The 18911-nt window shown below is 50.1% G+C and overlaps 1 protein-coding gene across 1 annotated transcript; it reads right to left on the reverse strand.

The window, feature by feature from the left end:
• Positions 1 to 466: 466 nt before the first annotated feature.
• On the reverse strand, positions 467 to 2610 carry LOC139572258 (uncharacterized). The gene is made up of 2 exons (XM_071394902.1): positions 2581 to 2610; positions 467 to 1849 (listed from the first exon to the last, which is right to left on the reverse strand). Exons 1-2 carry the CDS (start codon positions 2608 to 2610, stop codon positions 467 to 469), a joined length of 1413 nt encoding a protein of 470 aa, XP_071251003.1.
• Positions 2611 to 18911: the final 16301 nt, after the last annotated feature.

Here is an 18911-nt window from a genome sequence, read left to right on the forward strand (position 1 = left end):
ACTCACTGTCCGTTATTCTGTCTGTCATCTCTATGGTAACTGGACATGGTCACTCGCTGTCCGTTATTCTGTCTGTCATCTCTATGGTAACTGGACATGGTCACTCACTGTCCGTTATTCTGTCTGTCATCTCTATGGTAACTGGACATGTTCACTCGCTGTCCGTTATTCTGTCTGTCATCTCTATGGTAACTGGACATGGTCACTCGCTGTACGTTATTCTGTCTGTCATCTCTATGGTAACTGGACATGGTCACTCGCTATCCGTTATTCTGTCTGTCATCTCTATGTTAAAGAGAGTAAGGGGTGTAGTGGAGCTCTCTGTGGGCCTGCAGGCCTCCTCTCTGCTCCCTCTCCTCTGTCTTCTCCTCTCATCAGATTTGAGGCGGCCATCTTTTTTTTCAAGCCAAGCCGGTTGGTCTGCAGCTCCAGATGGAGTGAATATGGAGCTTAGCTGCTTTCCCCGCTAATGCCTGATTATGTCCCGGACCAGGCCATTGTCTCCATGCTGGCTAAACTGGCTATCAGAGGGACATGGTGCTGGGAGGGGCCAGGAAGGGGCTGGTGGAGGTGGGAGGGGGCTGGTGGAGGTGGGTATGGAGGGGGCTGGTGGAGGTGGGTATGGAGGGGGCTGGTGGAGGTGGGAGGGGGCTGGTGGAGGTGGGAGGGGGCTGGGGGAGGTGGGTGGGGAGGGGGTTGGTGGAGGTGGGTATGGAGGGGGCTGGTGGAGGTGGGAGGGGGCTGGTGGAGGTGGGAGTGGGCTGGTGGAGGTGGGTATGGAGGGGGCTGGTGGAGGTGGGTATGGAGGGGCTGAGGCAGGGTTAAGGAGGGCTGAGGCAGGGTTAAAGAGGGCTGAGGTAGGGTTAAAGAGGGCTGAGGCAGGGTTAAGAAGGGCTGAGGCAGGGTTAAAGAGGGATGGTGGAGGTGGGTATGGAGGGGGCTGGTGGAGGTGGGAGGGGGCTGGTGGAGGTGGGAGGGGGCTGGTGGAGGTGGGTATGGAGGGGGCTGGTGGAGGTGGGAGGGGGCTGGGGGAGGTGGGTATGGAGGAGGCTGGTGGAGGTGGGTATGGAGGGGGCTGGTGGAGGTGGGAGGGGGCTGGTGGAGGTGGGTATGGAGGGGACTGGTGGAGGTGGGAGGGGGCTGGTGGAGGTGGGTATGGAGGGGGCTGGTGGGGGTGGGAGGGGGCTGGTGGAGGTGGGTATGGAGGGGGCTGGTGCGGGTGGGTATGGAGGGGGCTGGTGGAGGTGGGAGGGGGCTGGTGGAGGTGGTAGGGGGCTGGTGGAGGTGGGTATGGAGGGGGCTGGTGGGGGTGGGTATGGAGGGGGCTGGTGGTGGTGGGTATGGAGGGGGCTGGTGGTGGTGGGAGGGGGCTGGTGGAGGTGGGTATGGAGGGGGCTGGTGGAGGTGGGAGGGGGCTGGTGGAGGTGGGTATGGAGGGGGCTGGTGGAGGTGGGTATGGAGGGGGCTGGTGGAGGTGGGTATGGAGGGGGCTGGTGGAGGTGGGTATGGAGGGGGCTGGTGGAGGTGGGTATGGAGGGGGCTGGTGGAGGTGGGAGGGGGCTGGTGGAGGTGGGAGGGGGCTGGTGGAGGTGGGAGGGGGCTGGTGCAGGTGGGTATGGAGGGGGCTGGTGGAGGTGGGTATGGAGGGGGCTGGTGGAGGTGGGAGGGGGCTGGTGGAGGTGGGAGGGGGCTGGTGGAGGTGGGTATGGAGGGGGCTGGTGGAGGTGGGAGGGGGAGGGGGCTGGTGGAGGTGGGAGGGGGCTGGTGGTGGTGGGAGGGGGCTGGTGGAGGTGGGTATGGAGGGGGCTGGGATGGGGCTGGGAGGGGGCTGGGTGGGGCCAGGAGGGGGCTAGATGGGATGAAGGTTGATTCTGTAATGGATACTCATTTCATCCTGGTCCACTAAGAAGATTAGGCCTTGGGGTGTCAGATTATCCCTGATCTCTAAACCCTTGGTGGGTCCACCCAGCTTTCTCATGCTCCTAGCTCAGCCTCAGCCTGCCTCAACCTGCCTCAACCTGGCTTCAACCCTCTGCTTGAACACTCTGCCTCAGCGCCCTGCCTCAAGTCCTACCTCAGCCCTCCTTAACCCTGCCTCAGCCCTCCTTAACCCAACCTCAGCCCTCTTTAACCCTGCTTCAAACCCTACCTCAGCCCTCCTTAACCCTGCCTCAGCCCTCCTTAACCCAACCTCAGCCCTCTTTAACCCTGCTTCAAACCCTACCTCAGCCCTCTTTAACCCTGCCTCAGCCCTCCTTAACCCTACCTCAGCCATCCTTAACCCTGCTTCAAGCCCTATCTCAGCCCAACCCAGCCTCAGCCCTCTTTAACCCTGCCTCAGCCCTCCTTAACCCTACCTCAGCCCTCCTTAACCCTGCCTCAGCCCTCCTTAACCCTTCCTCAGCCCTCCTTAACCCAGCCTCAGCCCTCGTTAACCCTGCCTCAGCCCTCCTTAACCCTGCCTCAAACCCTACCTCAGCCCTCTTTAACCCTACCTCAGCCCTCCTTAACCCTACCTCAGCCCTCTTTAACCCTGCCTCAGCCCTCTTTAACCCTGCTACAAGCCCTCCTTAACCCTACCTCAGCCATCTTTAACCCTGCCTCAGCCATCCTTAACCCTGCCTCAGCCCTCCTTAACCCTGCCTCAGCCCTCCTTAACCCTACCTCAGCCCTCTTTACCCTGCCTCAGCCCTCCTTAACCCTGCCTCAGCCCTCCTTAACCCTGCCTCAGCCCTCTTTAACCCTACCTCAGCCCTCCTTAACCCTGCCTCAGCCCTCCTTAACCCTGCCTCAGCACTTCTTAACCCTGCCTCAGCCCTCTTTAACCCTACCTCAGCCCTCCTTAACCCTGCCTCAGCCCTCCTTAACCCTGCCTCAGCACTTCTTAACCCTGCCTCAGCCCTCTTTAACCCTACCTAAGCCCTCCTTAACCCTACCACAGCCCTCCTTAACCCTACCTCATCACTCCTTAACCCTGCCTCAGCCCTCTTTAACCCTACCTCCGCCCTCTTTAACCCTACCTAAGCCCTCCTTAACCCTACCACAGCCCTCCTTAACCCTACCTCAGCCCTCCTTAACCCTACCTCAGCCCTCCTTAACTCTGCCTCTGCCCTCTTTAACCCTGCCTCAGCCCTCTTTAACCCTGCCTCAGCCCTCCTTAACCCTGCTACAAGCCCTCCTTAACCCTACCTCAGCCCTCTTTAACCCTGCCTCAGCCCTCCTTAACCATGCCTCAGCCCTCCTTAACCCTGCCTCAGCCCTCCTTAACCCTACCTCAGCCCTCTTTAACCCTGCCTCAGCCCTACTTAACCCTGCCTCAGCCCTCCTTAACCCTGCCTCAGCCCTCTTTAACCCTCCCTCAGCCCTCCTTAACCCTGCCTCAGCCCTCCTTAACCCTGCCTCAGCCCTCTTTAACCCTACCTCAGCCCTCCTTAAACCTGCCTCAGCCCTCTTTAACCCTGCCTCAGCCCTCTTTAACCCTGCCTCAGCCCTTCTTAACCCTGCCTCAGCCCTCTTTAACCCTACCTCAGCCCTCTTTAACCCTGCCTCAGCCCTCCTTAACCCTGCCTCAGCCCTCTTTAACCCTGCCTCAGCCCTCCTTAACCCTGCCTCAGCCCTCTTTAACCCTGCATCAGCCCTCCTTAACCCTGCCTAAGCCCTCCTTAACCCTGCTTCAAACCCATCCCTACCTCAGCCCATCCCTACCTCAGCCCAACCATGCCTCAGCCCAGTCCTTCCTCAGCTCATCCCTACCTCAGCCCAGTCCTGCCTCAGCTCATCCCTACCTCAGCCCAACCATGCCTCAGCACTCCTTAACCGTGCCTCAAGCACATCCCTACCTCAGCCCATCCCTACCTCAGCCCATCCCTACCTTAGCCCATCCCTACCTCAGCCCAACCATGCCTCAGTCCAGTCCTACCTCAGCCCATCCCTACCTCAGCCCATCCCTACCTCAGCCCAACCATGCCTCAGCCCAACCATGCCTCAGCCCAGTCCTGCCTCAGCCCAGTCCTGCCTCAGCTCTGACGGAGCTCTAGAATAAACCCCCAGCTTGTATCCCAGAATGTTGTGGCATGAATAATGTGTAGCATTACAAAGTGCCTCAGGATCACAAAGAGACTGGTGTAAATGACCTCCTTCCTGAAGCAACCAGATACCATGACGTTGAGGGTTGCTCTAGATGACTGACGTTGAGGGTCGCTGTAGATGACTGACGTTGAGGGTCGCTGTAGATGACTGACGTTGAGGGTCGCTGTAGATGACTGACGTTGAGGGTCGCTGTAGATGACTGACGTTGAGGGTCGCTGTAGATGACTGACATTGAGGGTCGCTGTAGATGACTGATGTTAAGGGTCGCTGTAGACGACTGACGTTGAGGGTCGCTGTAGACGACTGACGTTGAGGGTCGCTGTAGATGACTGACGTTGAGGGTCGCTGTAGATGACTGACGTTGAGGGTCTCTGTAGACGACTGACGTTGAGGGTCGCTGTAGATGACTGACGTTGAGGGTCGCTGTAGATGACTGCCGTTGAGGGTCGCTGTAGATGACTGACGTTGAGGGTCGCTGTAGATGACTGACGTTGAGGGTCGCTGTAGACGACTGACGTTGAGGGTCGCTGTAGATGACTGACGTTGAGGGTCGCTGTAGATGACTGTAGTACTGTAGATGCTAACGTTGAGGGTCGCTGTAGATGACTGACGTTGAGGGTCGCTGTAGATGACTGATGTTGAGGGTCGCTGTAGATGACTGACGTTAAGGGTCGCTGTAGATGACTGATGTTGAGGGTCGCTGTACATGACTGACGTTGAGGGTCGCTGTAGACGACTGATGTTGAGGGTCGCTGTAGATGACTGACGTTAAGGGTCGCTGTAGATGCTAACGTTGAGGGTCGCTGTAGATGACTGATGTTGAGGGTCGCTGTAGATGACTGACGTTGAGGGTCGCTGTAGATGACTGTAGTACTGTAGATGCTAACGTTGAGGGTCGCTGTAGACGACTGTAGTACTGTAGATGCTAACGTTGTGGGTCGCTGTAGATGACTGTAGAACTGTAGATGCTAACGTTGAGGGTCGCTGTAGACGACTGTAGTACTGTAGATGCTAACGTTGAGGGTCCCTGTAGATGACTGTAGTACTGTAGATGACTGTAGTACTGTAGATGCTAACGTTGAGGGTCGCTGTAGATGACTGTAGTACTGTAGATGCTAACGTTGAGGGTCGCTGTAGATGAATGTTGAACTGTAGATGCTGACGTTGAGGGTCGCTGTAGATGACTGTAGTACTGTAGATGCTAACGTTGAGGGTCGCTGTAGATGACTGTAGAACTGTAGATGCTAACGTTGAGGGTCACTGTAGATGACTGTAGTACTGTAGATGCTAACGTTGCGGGTCCCTGTAGATGACTGTAGAACTGTAGATGCTAACGTTGAGGGTCGCTGTAGATGACTGTAGAACTGTAGATGCTAACGTTGAGGGTCGCTGTAGATGACTGTAGAAATGTAGATGCTAACGTTGTGGGTACCTGTAGATGACTGTAGAACTGTAGATGCTAACGTTGAGGGTCGCTGTAGATGACTGTAGTACTGTAGATGCTAACGTTGTGGGTCCCTGTAGATGACTGTAGAACTGTAGATGCTAACGTTGAGGGTCACTGTAGATGACTGTAGAACTGTAGATGCTAACGTTGAGGGTCACTGTAGATGACTGTAGAACTGTAGATGCTAACGTTGTGAGTCCCTGTAGATGACTGTAGTACTGTAGATGCTAACGTTGAGGGTCGCTGTAGATGTCTGTAGTACTGTAGATGCTAACGTTGAGGGTCCCTGTAGATGACTGTAGTACTGTAGATGCTAACGTTGAGGGTCGCTGTAGATGACTGTAGAACTCTAGATGCTGACGTTGAGGGTCCCTGTAGATGACTGTAGTACTGTAGATGCTAAGGTTGAGAATCGCTGTAGATGACTGTAGTACTGTAGATGCTAACGTTGAGGGTCCCTGTAGATGACTGTAGTACTGTAGATGCTAACGTTGAGGGTCCCTGTAGATGACTGTAGAACTGTAGATGCTAACGTTGAGGGTCCCTGTAGATGCTAACGTTGAGGGTCGCTGTAGATGACTGTAGTACTGTAGATGCTAACGTTGAGGGTCGCTGTAGATGCTAACGTTGAGGGTCCCTGTAGATAACTGTAGTACTGTAGATGCTAACGTTGAGGGTCCCTGTAGATGACTGTAGAACTGTAGATGCTAACGTTGAGGGTCGCTGTAGATGACTGTAGAACTGTAGATGCTAACGTTGAGGGTCGCTGTAGATGACTGTAGTACTGTAGATGCTAACGTTGAGGGTCGCTGTAGATGACTGTAGTACTGTAGATGCTAACGTTGAGGGTCCCTGTAGATGACTGTAGTACTGTAGATGCTAACGTTGAGGGTCCCTGTAGATGCTAACATTGAGGGTCGCTGTAGATGACTGTAGTACTGTAGATGCTAACGTTGAGGGTCGCTGTAGATGCTAACGTTGAGGGTCCCTGTAGATGACTGTAGTACTGTAGATGATAACGTTGAGGGTCGATGTAGATGCTAACGTTGAGGGTCCCTGTAGATGACTGTAGAACTGTAGATGCTAACGTTGAGGGTCGCTGTAGATGCTAACGTTGAGGGTCCCTGTAGATGACTGTAGTACTGTAGATGCTAACGTTGAGGGTCGCTGTAGATGCTAACGTTGAGGGTCCCTGTAGATGACTGTAGAACTGTAGATGCTAACGTTGAGGGTCCCTGTAGATGACTGTAGATGCTAACGTTGAGGGTCGCCGTAGATGACTGTAGTACTGTAGATGCTAACGTTGAGGGTCCCTGTAGATGACTGTAGTACTGTAGATGCTAACGTTGAGGGTCGCTGTAGATGACTGTTGTACTGTAGATGCTAACGTTGTGGGTCGCTGTAGTTGACTGTAGAACTGTAGATGCTAACGTTGTGGGTCGCTGTAGAAGACTGTAGAACTGTAGATGCTAACGTTGAGGGTCGCTGTAGATGCTAACGTTGAGGGTCGCTGTAGATGACTGTAGTACTGTAGATGCTAACGTTGTGGGTCGCTGTAGATGACTGTAGTACTGTAGATGCTAACGTTGAGGGTCCCTGTAGATGCTAACGTTGAGGGTCGCTGTAGATGCTAACGTTGAGGGTCGCTGTAGATGACTGTAGAACTGTAGATGCTAACGTTGAGGGTCGCTGTAGATGACTGTAGAACTGTAGATGCTAACGTTGAGGGTCGCTGTAGATGACTGTAGTACTGTAGATGCTAACGTTGAGGGTCCCTGTAGATGCTAACGTTGAGGGTCGCTGTAGATGCTAACGTTGAGGGTCGCTGTAGATGACTGTAGTACTGTAGATGCTAACGTTGAGGGTCGCTGTAGATGACTGTAGTACTGTAGATGCTAACGTTGAGGGTCCCTGTAGATGACTGTAGTACTGTAGATGCTAAGGTTGAGGGTCGCTGTAGATGACTGTAGTACTGTAGATGCTAACGTTGAGGGTCCCTGTAGATGACTGTAGAACTGTAGATGCTAACGTTGAGGGTCGCTGTAGATGCTAACGTTGAGGGTCGCTGTAGATGACTGTAGTACTGTAGATGCTAACGTTGAGGGTCCCTGTAGATGACTGTAGAACTGTAGATGCTAACGTTGTGGGACGCTGTAGATGACTGTAGAACTGTAGATGCTAACGTTGAGGGTCCCTGTAGATGACTGTAGAACTGTAGATGCTAACGTTGAGGGTCGCTGTAGATGCTAACGTTGAGGGTCGCTGTAGATGACTGTAGTACTGTAGATGCTAACGTTGAGGGTCGCTGTAGATGACTGTAGTACTGTAGATGCTAACGTTGAGGGTCCCTGTAGATGACTGTAGAACTGTAGATGTTAACGTTGTGGGACGCTGTAGATGACTGTAGAACTGTAGATGCTAACGTTGAGGGTCCCTGTAGATGACTGTAGTACTGTAGATGCTAACGTTGAGGGTCGCTGTAGATGACTGTAGTACTGTAGATGCTAACGTTGAGGGTCGCTGTAGATGACTGTAGAACTGTAGATGCTAACGTTGAGGGTCGCTGTAGATGACTGTAGTACTGTATTTATTTTTTATTTTATTTTAAATTTTATCCCCTTTTCTCCCCAATTTTTCGTGGTATCCAATCGCTAGTAATTACTATCTTGTCTCATCGCTACAACTCCCGTACGGGCTCGGGAGAGACGAAGGTCGAAAGTCATGCGTCCTCCGAAGCACAACCCAACCTAGCCGCACTGCTTCTTAACACAGCGCGCCTCCAACCCGGAAGCCAGCCGCACCAATGTGTCGGAGGAAACACCGTGCACCCGCCCCCTCGGTTAGCGCGCACTGCGCCCGGCCCGCCACAGGAGTCGCTGGAGCGCGATGAGACAAGGATATCCCTACCGGCCAAACCCTCCCTAACCCGGACGACGCTAAGCCAATTGTGCGTCGCCCCACGGACCTCCCGGTCGCGGCCGGCTGCGACAGAGCCTGGGCGCGAACCCAGACTCTGGTGGCGCAGCATAGCACTGCGATGCAGTGCTCTAGACCACTGCGCCACCCGGGAGGCCGACTGTAGTACTGTAGATGACTGACGTTGAGGGTCCCTGTAGATGACTGTAGTACTGTAGATGCTAACGTTGAGGGTCCCTGTAGATGACTGTAGTACTGTAGATGCTAACGTTGAGGGTCCCTGTAGATGACTGTAGAACTGTAGATGCTAACGTTGAGGGTCGCTGTAGATGACTGTAGAACTGTAGATGCTAACGTTGAGGGTCCCTGTAGATGACTGTAGTACTGTAGATGCTAACGTTGAGGGTCGCTGTAGATGACTGTAGAACTTTAGATGCTAACATTGAGGGTCCCTGTAGATGACTGTAGTACTGTAGATGCTAACGTTGAGGGTCGCTGTAGATGACTGTAGTACTGTAGATGACTGTAGTACTGTAGATGCTAACGTTGAGGGTCGCTGTAGATGACTGTAGTACTGTAGATGCTAACGTTGAGGGTCCCTGTAGATGACTGTAGTACTGTAGATGCTAACATTGAGGGTCCCTGTAGATGACTGTAGTACTGTAGATGCTAACGTTGAGGGTCTCTGTAGATGACTGTAGTACTGTAGATGACTGTAGTACTGTAGATGCTAACGTTGAGGGTCGCTGTAGATGACTGTAGTACTGTAGATGCTAACGTTGAGGGTCGCTGTAGATGACTGTAGAACTGTAGATGCTAACGTTGAGGGTCCCTGTAGATGACTGTGGAACTGTAGATGCTAACGTTGAGGGTCGCTGTAGATGACTGTAGTACTGTAGATGCTAACGTTGAGGGTCCCTGTAGATGACTGTAGTACTGTAGATGCTAACGTTGAGGGTCTCTGTAGATGACTGTAGTACTGTAGATGCTAAAGTTGAGGGTCGCTGTAGATGACTGTAGTACTGTAGATGCTAACGTTGAGGGTCGCTGTAGATGACTGTAGAACTGTAGATACTAACGTTGAGGGTCCCTGTAGATGACTGTAGTACTGTAGATGCTAACGTTGAGGGTCCCTGTAGATGACTGTAGTACTGTAGATGCTAACGTTGAGGGTCCCTGTAGATGACTGTAGAACTGTAGATGCTAACGTTGAGGGTCCCTGTAGAGGACTGTAGTACTGTAGATGCTAAGGTTGAGGGTCCCTGTAGATGACTGTAGTACTGTAGATGCTAACGTTGAGGGTCGCTGTAGATGACTGTAGAACTGTAGATGCTAACGTTGAGGGTCCCTGTAGATGACTGTAGTACTGTAGATGCTAACGTTGAGGGTGGCTGTAGATGACTGTAGTACTGTAGATGCTAACGTTGAGGGTCGCTGTAGATGACTGTAGAACTGTAGATGCTAACGTTGAGGGTCGCTGTAGATGACTGTAGAGCTGTAGATGCTAACGTTGAGGGTCCCTGTAGATGACTGTAGTACTGTAGATGCTAACGTTGAGGGTCCCTGTAGATGACTGTAGTACTGTAGATGCTAACGTTGAGGGTCCCTGTAGATGACTGTAGAACTGTAGATGCTAACGTTGAGGGTCCCTGTAGATGACTGTAGAACTGTAGATGCTAACGTTGAGGGTCCCTGTAGAGGACTGTAGTACTGTAGATGCTAAGGTTGAGGGTCCCTGTAGATGACTGTAGTACTGTAGATGCTAACGTTGAGGGTCGCTGTAGATGACTGTAGAACTGTAGATGCTAACGTTGAGGGTCCCTGTAGATGACTGTAGTACTGTAGATGCTAACGTTGAGGGTGGCTGTAGATCACTGTAGTACTGTAGATGCTAACGTTGAGGGTCGCTGTAGATGACTGTAGAACTGTAGATGCTAACGTTGAGGGTCGCTGTAGATGACTGTAGAACTGTAGATGCTAACGTTGAGGGTCCCTGTAGATGACTGTAGTACTGTAGATGCTAACGTTGAGGGTCCCTGTAGATGACTGTAGTACTGTAGATGCTAACGTTGAGGGTCGCTGTAGATGACTGTAGTACTGTAGATGCTAACGTTGAGGGTCACTGTAGATGACTGTAGAACTGTAGATGCTAACGTTGAGGGTCGCTGTAGATGACTGATGTTGAGGGTCGCTGTAGATGACTGTAGATGCTAACGTTGAGGGTCCCTGTAGATGACTGTAGTACTGTAGATGCTAACGTTGAGGGTCGCTGTAGAGGACTGTAGTACTGTAGATGCTAACGTTGAGGGTCGCTGTAGTTGACTGTAGTACTGTAGATGCTAACGTTGAGGGTCGCTGTAGATGACTGATGTTGAGGGTCGCTGTAGATGACTGTAGAACTGTAGATGCTAACGTTGAGGGTCGCTGTAGATGACTGTAGAACTGTAGATGCTAACGTTGAGGGTCCCTGTAGATGACTGTAGTACTGTAGATGCTAACGTTGAGGGTCGCTGTAGATGACTGTAGAACTGTAGATGCTAACGTTGAGGGTCCCTGTAGATGACTGTGGAACTGTAGATGCTAACGTTGAGGGTCGCTGTAGATGACTGTAGTACTGTAGATGCTAACGTTGAGGGTCCCTGTAGATGACTGTAGTACTGTAGATGCTAACGTTGAGGGTCGCTGTAGATGACTGTAGAACTGTAGATGCTAACGTTGAGGGTCGCTGTAGATGACTGTAGAACTGTAGATGCTAACGTTGAGGGTCCCTGTAGATGACTGTAGTACTGTAGATGCTAACGTTGAGGGTCGCTGTAGATGACTGTAGAACTGTAGATGCTAACGTTGAGGGTCCCTGTAGATGACTGTGGAACTGTAGATGCTAACGTTGAGGGTCGCTGTAGATGACTGTAGTACTGTAGATGCTAACGTTGAGGGTCCCTGTAGATGACTGTAGTACTGTAGATGCTAACGTTGAGGGTCTCTGTAGATGACTGTAGTACTGTAGATGCTAACGTTGAGGGTCCCTGTAGATGACTGTAGTACTGTAGGTGCTAACGTTGAGGGTCGCTGTAGATGACTGTAGTACTGTAGATGCTAACGTTGAGGGTCCCTGTAGATGACTGTAGTACTGTAGATGCTAACGTTGAGGGTCGCTGTAGATGACTGTAGTACTGTAGATGCTAACGTTGAGGGTCGCTGTAGATGACTGTAGAACTGTAGATGCTAACGTTGAGGGTCCCTGTAGATGACTGTAGTACTGTAGATGCTAACGTTGAGGGTCCCTGTAGATGACTGTAGTACTGTAGATGCTAACGTTGAGGGTCTCTGTAGATGACTGTAGTACTGTAGATGCTAAAGTTGAGGGTCGCTGTAGATGACTGTAGTACTGTAGATGCTAACGTTGAGGGTCGCTGTAGATGACTGTAGAACTGTAGATGCTAACGTTGAGGGTCCCTGTAGATGACTGTAGTACTGTAGATGCTAACGTTGAGGGTCCCTGTAGATGACTGTAGTACTGTAGATGCTAACGTTGAGGGTCCCTGTAGATGACTGTAGAACTGTAGATGCTAACGTTGAGGGTCCCTGTAGAGGACTGTAGTACTGTAGATGCTAAGGTTGAGGGTCCCTGTAGATGACTGTAGTACTGTAGATGCTAACGTTGAGGGTCGCTGTAGATGACTGTAGAACTGTAGATGCTAACGTTGAGGGTCCCTGTAGATAACTGTAGTACTGTAGATGCTAACGTTGAGGGTGGCTGTAGATGACTGTAGTACTGTAGATGCTAACGTTGAGGGTCGCTGTAGATGACTGTAGAACTGTAGATGCTAACGTTGAGGGTCCCTGTAGATGACTGTAGTACTGTAGATGCTAACGTTGAGGGTCCCTGTAGATGACTGTAGAACTGTAGATGCTAACGTTGAGGGTCCCTGTAGATGACTGTGGAACTGTAGATGCTAACGTTGAGGGTCGCTGTAGATGACTGTAGTACTGTAGATGCTAACGTTGAGGGTCCCTGTAGATGACTGTAGTACTGTAGATGCTAACGTTGAGGGTCCCTGTAGATGACTGTAGAACTGTAGATGCTAACGTTGAGGGTCCCTGTAGAGGACTGTAGTACTGTAGATGCTAAGGTTGAGGGTCCCTGTAGATGACTGTAGTAATGTAGATGCTAACGTTGAGGGTCGCTGTAGATGACTGTAGAACTGTAGATGCTAACGTTGAGGGTCCCTGTAGATAACTGTAGTACTGTAGATGCTAACGTTGAGGGTGGCTGTAGATGACTGTAGTACTGTAGATGCTAACGTTGAGGGTCGCTGTAGATGACTGTAGAACTGTAGATGCTAACGTTGAGGGTCGCTGTAGATGACTGTAGAGCTGTAGATGCTAACGTTGAGGGTCCCTGTAGATGACTGTAGTACTGTAGATGCTAACGTTGAGGGTCCCTGTAGATGACTGTAGTACTGTAGATGCTAACGTTGAGGGTCCCTGTAGATGACTGTAGAACTGTAGATGCTAACGTTGAGGGTCCCTGTAGATGACTGTAGAACTGTAGATGCTAACGTTGAGGGTCCCTGTAGAGGACTGTAGTACTGTAGATGCTAAGGTTGAGGGTCCCTGTAGATGACTGTAGTACTGTAGATGCTAACGTTGAGGGTCGCTGTAGATGACTGTAGAACTGTAGATGCTAACGTTGAGGGTCCCTGTAGATGACTGTAGTACTGTAGATGCTAACGTTGAGGGTGGCTGTAGATGACTGTAGTACTGTAGATGCTAACGTTGAGGGTCGCTGTAGATGACTGTAGAACTGTAGATGCTAACGTTGAGGGTCGCTGTAGATGACTGTAGAACTGTAGATGCTAACGTTGAGGGTCCCTGTAGATGACTGTAGTACTGTAGATGCTAACGTTGAGGGTCCCTGTAGATGACTGTAGTACTGTAGATGCTAACGTTGAGGGTCGCTGTAGATGACTGTAGTACTGTAGATGCTAACGTTGAGGGTCACTGTAGATGACTGTAGAACTGTAGATGCTAACGTTGAGGGTCGCTGTAGATGACTGATGTTGAGGGTCGCTGTAGATGACTGTAGATGCTAACGTTGAGGGTCCCTGTAGATGACTGTAGTACTGTAGATGCTAACGTTGAGGGTCGCTGTAGATGACTGTAGAACTGTAGATGCTAACGTTGAGGGTCGCTGTAGAGGACTGTAGTACTGTAGATGCTAACGTTGAGGGTCGCTGTAGTTGACTGTAGTACTGTAGATGCTAACGTTGAGGGTCGCTGTAGATGACTGATGTTGAGGGTCGCTGTAGATGACTGTAGAACTGTAGATGCTAACGTTGAGGGTCTCTGTAGATGACTGTAGTACTGTAGATGCTAAAGTTGAGGGTCGCTGTAGATGACTGTAGTACTGTAGATGCTAACGTTGAGGGTCGCTGTAGATGACTGTAGAACTGTAGATGCTAACGTTGAGGGTCCCTGTAGATGACTGTAGTACTGTAGATGCTAACGTTGAGGGTCCCTGTAGATGACTGTAGTACTGTAGATGCTAACGTTGAGGGTCCCTGTAGATGACTGTAGAACTGTAGATGCTAACGTTGAGGGTCCCTGTAGAGGACTGTAGTACTGTAGATGCTAAGGTTGAGGGTCCCTGTAGATGACTGTAGTACTGTAGATGCTAACGTTGAGGGTCGCTGTAGATGACTGTAGAACTGTAGATGCTAACGTTGAGGGTCCCTGTAGATAACTGTAGTACTGTAGATGCTAACGTTGAGGGTGGCTGTAGATGACTGTAGTACTGTAGATGCTAACGTTGAGGGTCGCTGTAGATGACTGTAGAACTGTAGATGCTAACGTTGAGGGTCCCTGTAGATGACTGTAGTACTGTAGATGCTAACGTTGAGGGTCCCTGTAGATGACTGTAGAACTGTAGATGCTAACGTTGAGGGTCCCTGTAGATGACTGTGGAACTGTAGATGCTAACGTTGAGGGTCGCTGTAGATGACTGTAGTACTGTAGATGCTAACGTTGAGGGTCCCTGTAGATGACTGTAGTACTGTAGATGCTAACGTTGAGGGTCCCTGTAGATGACTGTAGAACTGTAGATGCTAACGTTGAGGGTCCCTGTAGAGGACTGTAGTACTGTAGATGCTAAGGTTGAGGGTCCCTGTAGATGACTGTAGTACTGTAGATGCTAACGTTGAGGGTCGCTGTAGATGACTGTAGAACTGTAGATGCTAACGTTGAGGGTCCCTGTAGATAACTGTAGTACTGTAGATGCTAACGTTGAGGGTGGCTGTAGATGACTGTAGTACTGTAGATGCTAACGTTGAGGGTCGCTGTAGATGACTGTAGAACTGTAGATGCTAACGTTGAGGGTCGCTGTAGATGACTGTAGAGCTGTAGATGCTAACGTTGAGGGTCCCTGTAGATGACTGTAGTACTGTAGATGCTAACGTTGAGGGTCCCTGTAGATGACTGTAGTACTGTAGATGCTAACGTTGAGGGTCCCTGTAGATGACTGTAGAACTGTAGATGCTAACGTTGAGGGTCCCTGTAGATGACTGTAGAACTGTAGATGCTAACGTTGAGGGTCCCTGTAGAGGACTGTAGTACTGTAGATGCTAAGGTTGAGGGTCCCTGTAGATGACTGTAGTACTGTAGATGCTAACGTTGAGGGTCGCTGTAGATGACTGTAGAACTGTAGATGCTAACGTTGAGGGTCCCTGTAGATGACTGTAGTACTGTAGATGCTAACGTTGAGGGTGGCTGTAGATGACTGTAGAACTGTAGATGCTAACGTTGAGGGTCCCTGTAGATGACTGTAGTACTGTAGATGCTAACGTTGAGGGTCTCTGTAGATGACTGTAGTACTGTAGATGCTAAAGTTGAGGGTCGCTGTAGATGACTGTAGTACTGTAGATGCTAACGTTGAGGGTCGCTGTAGATGACTGTAGAACTGTAGATGCTAACGTTGAGGGTCCCTGTAGATGACTGTAGTACTGTAGATGCTAACGTTGAGGGTCCCTGTAGATGACTGTAGTACTGTAGATGCTAACGTTGAGGGTCCCTGTAGATGACTGTAGAACTGTAGATGCTAACGTTGAGGGTCCCTGTAGAGGACTGTAGTACTGTAGATGCTAAGGTTGAGGGTCCCTGTAGATGACTGTAGTACTGTAGATGCTAACGTTGAGGGTCGCTGTAGATGACTGTAGAACTGTAGATGCTAACGTTGAGGGTCCCTGTAGATAACTGTAGTACTGTAGATGCTAACGTTGAGGGTGGCTGTAGATGACTGTAGTACTGTAGATGCTAACGTTGAGGGTCGCTGTAGATGACTGTAGAACTGTAGATGCTAACGTTGAGGGTCCCTGTAGATGACTGTAGTACTGTAGATGCTAACGTTGAGGGTCCCTGTAGATGACTGTAGAACTGTAGATGCTAACGTTGAGGGTCCCTGTAGATGACTGTGGAACTGTAGATGCTAACGTTGAGGGTCGCTGTAGATGACTGTAGTACTGTAGATGCTAACGTTGAGGGTCCCTGTAGATGACTGTAGTACTGTAGATGCTAACGTTGAGGGTCCCTGTAGATGACTGTAGAACTGTAGATGCTAACGTTGAGGGTCCCTGTAGAGGACTGTAGTACTGTAGATGCTAAGGTTGAGGGTCCCTGTAGATGACTGTAGTACTGTAGATGCTAACGTTGAGGGTCGCTGTAGATGACTGTAGAACTGTAGATGCTAACGTTGAGGGTCCCTGTAGATAACTGTAGTACTGTAGATGCTAACGTTGAGGGTGGCTGTAGATGACTGTAGTACTGTAGATGCTAACGTTGAGGGTCGCTGTAGATGACTGTAGAACTGTAGATGCTAACGTTGAGGGTCGCTGTAGATGACTGTAGAGCTGTAGATGCTAACGTTGAGGGTCCCTGTAGATGACTGTAGTACTGTAGATGCTAACGTTGAGGGTCCCTGTAGATGACTGTAGTACTGTAGATGCTAACGTTGAGGGTCCCTGTAGATGACTGTAGAACTGTAGATGCTAACGTTGAGGGTCCCTGTAGATGACTGTAGAACTGTAGATGCTAACGTTGAGGGTCCCTGTAGAGGACTGTAGTACTGTAGATGCTAAGGTTGAGGGTCCCTGTAGATGACTGTAGTACTGTAGATGCTAACGTTGAGGGTCGCTGTAGATGACTGTAGAACTGTAGATGCTAACGTTGAGGGTCCCTGTAGATGACTGTAGTACTGTAGATGCTAACGTTGAGGGTGGCTGTAGATGACTGTAGTACTGTAGATGCTAACGTTGAGGGTCGCTGTAGATGACTGTAGAACTGTAGATGCTAACGTTGAGGGTCGCTGTAGATGACTGTAGAACTGTAGATGCTAACGTTGAGGGTCCCTGTAGATGACTGTAGTACTGTAGATGCTAACGTTGAGGGTCCCTGTAGATGACTGTAGTACTGTAGATGCTAACGTTGAGGGTCGCTGTAGATGACTGTAGTACTGTAGATGCTAACGTTGAGGGTCACTGTAGATGACTGTAGAACTGTAGATGCTAACGTTGAGGGTCGCTGTAGATGACTGATGTTGAGGGTCGCTGTAGATGACTGTAGATGCTAACGTTGAGGGTCCCTGTAGATGACTGTAGTACTGTAGATGCTAACGTTGAGGGTCGCTGTAGATGACTGTAGAACTGTAGATGCTAACGTTGAGGGTCGCTGTAGAGGACTGTAGTACTGTAGATGCTAACGTTGAGGGTCGCTGTAGTTGACTGTAGTACTGTAGATGCTAACGTTGAGGGTCGCTGTAGATGACTGATGTTGAGGGTCGCTGTAGATGACTGTAGAACTGTAGATGCTAACGTTGAGGGTCGCTGTAGATGACTGTAGAACTGTAGATGCTAACGTTGAGGGTCCCTGTAGATGACTGTAGTACTGTAGATGCTAACGTTGAGGGTCGCTGTAGATGACTGTAGAACTGTAGATGCTAACGTTGAGGGTCCCTGTAGATGACTGTGGAACTGTAGATGCTAACGTTGAGGGTCGCTGTAGATGACTGTAGTACTGTAGATGCTAACGTTGAGGGTCCCTGTAGATGACTGTAGTACTGTAGATGCTAACGTTGAGGGTCCCTGTAGATGACTGTAGTACTGTAGATGCTAACGTTGAGGGTCGCTGTAGATGACTGTAGTACTGTAGATGCTAACGTTGAGGGTCTCTGTAGATGACTGTAGTACTGTAGATGCTAACGTTGAGGGTCCCTGTAGATGACTGTAGTACTGTAGATGCTAACGTTGAGGGTCCCTGTAGATGACTGTAGTACTGTAGATGCTAACGTTGAGGGTCGCTGTAGATGACTGTAGTACTGTAGATGCTAACGTTGAGGGTCGCTGTAGATGACTGTAGAACTGTAGATGCTAACGTTGAGGGTCCCTGTAGATGACTGTAGTACTGTAGATGCTAACGTTGAGGGTCGCTGTAGATGACTGTAGTACTGTAGATGCTAACGTTGAGGGTCTCTGTAGATGACTGTAGTACTGTAGATGACTGACGTTGAGGGTCGCTGTAGATGACTGTAGTACTGTAGATGCTAACGTTGAGGGTCGCTGTAGATGACTGTAGTACTGTAGATGCTAACGTTGAGGGTCGCTGTAGATGACTGTAGTACTGTAGATGCTAACGTTGAGGGTCCCTGTAGATGACTGTAGTACTGTAGATGCTAACGTTGAGGGTTGCTGTAGATGACTGTAGAACTGTAGATGCTAACGTTGAGGGTCCCTGTAGATGACTGTAGTACTGTAGATGCTAACGTTGAGGGTGGCTGTAGATGACTGTAGTACTGTAGATGCTAACGTTGAGGGTCCCTGTAGATGATGTGGAACTGTAGATGCTAACGTTGAGGGTCGCTGTAGATGACTGTAGTACTGTAGATGCTAACGTTGAGGGTCCCTGTAGATGACTGTAGTACTGTAGATGCTAACGTTGAGGGTCTCTGTAGATGACTGTAGTACTGTAGATGCTAAAGTTGAGGGTCGCTGTAGATGACTGTAGTACTGTAGATGCTAACGTTGAGGGTCGCTGTAGATGACTGTAGAACTGTAGATGCTAACGTTGAGGGTCCCTGTAGATGACTGTAGTACTGTAGATGCTAACGTTGAGGGTCGCTGTAGATGACTGTAGTACTGTAGATGCTAACGTTGAGGGTCCCTGTAGATGACTGTAGTACTGTAGATGCTAACGTTGAGGGTCCCTGTAGATGACTGTAGAACTGTAGATGCTAACGTTGAGGGTCCCTGTAGATGACTGTAGTACTGTAGATGCTAACGTTGAGGGTCCCTGTAGATGACTGTAGTACTGTAGATGCTAATGTTGAGGGTCCCTGTAGATGACTGTAGAACTGTAGATGCTAACGTTGAGGGTCCCTGTAGATGACTGTAGTACTGTAGATGCTAACGTT

Source organism: Salvelinus alpinus, chromosome 4, assembly GCF_045679555.1.
Source record: "Salvelinus alpinus chromosome 4, SLU_Salpinus.1, whole genome shotgun sequence".
NCBI classification, from domain to species: domain Eukaryota; kingdom Metazoa; phylum Chordata; class Actinopteri; order Salmoniformes; family Salmonidae; genus Salvelinus; species Salvelinus alpinus.

Coding starts and splice junctions, on each gene's coding strand:
- LOC139572258 (XM_071394902.1), bottom strand. CDS start 2,610: ATGGCTGAGGCAGGGTTAAAGATGGCTGAG. Junction 1,850..2,580: donor CAGGGTTAAAGATGGCTGAG/GTAGGGTTAAGG, acceptor CATCCCATCTAG/CCCCCTCCTGGCCCCACCCA.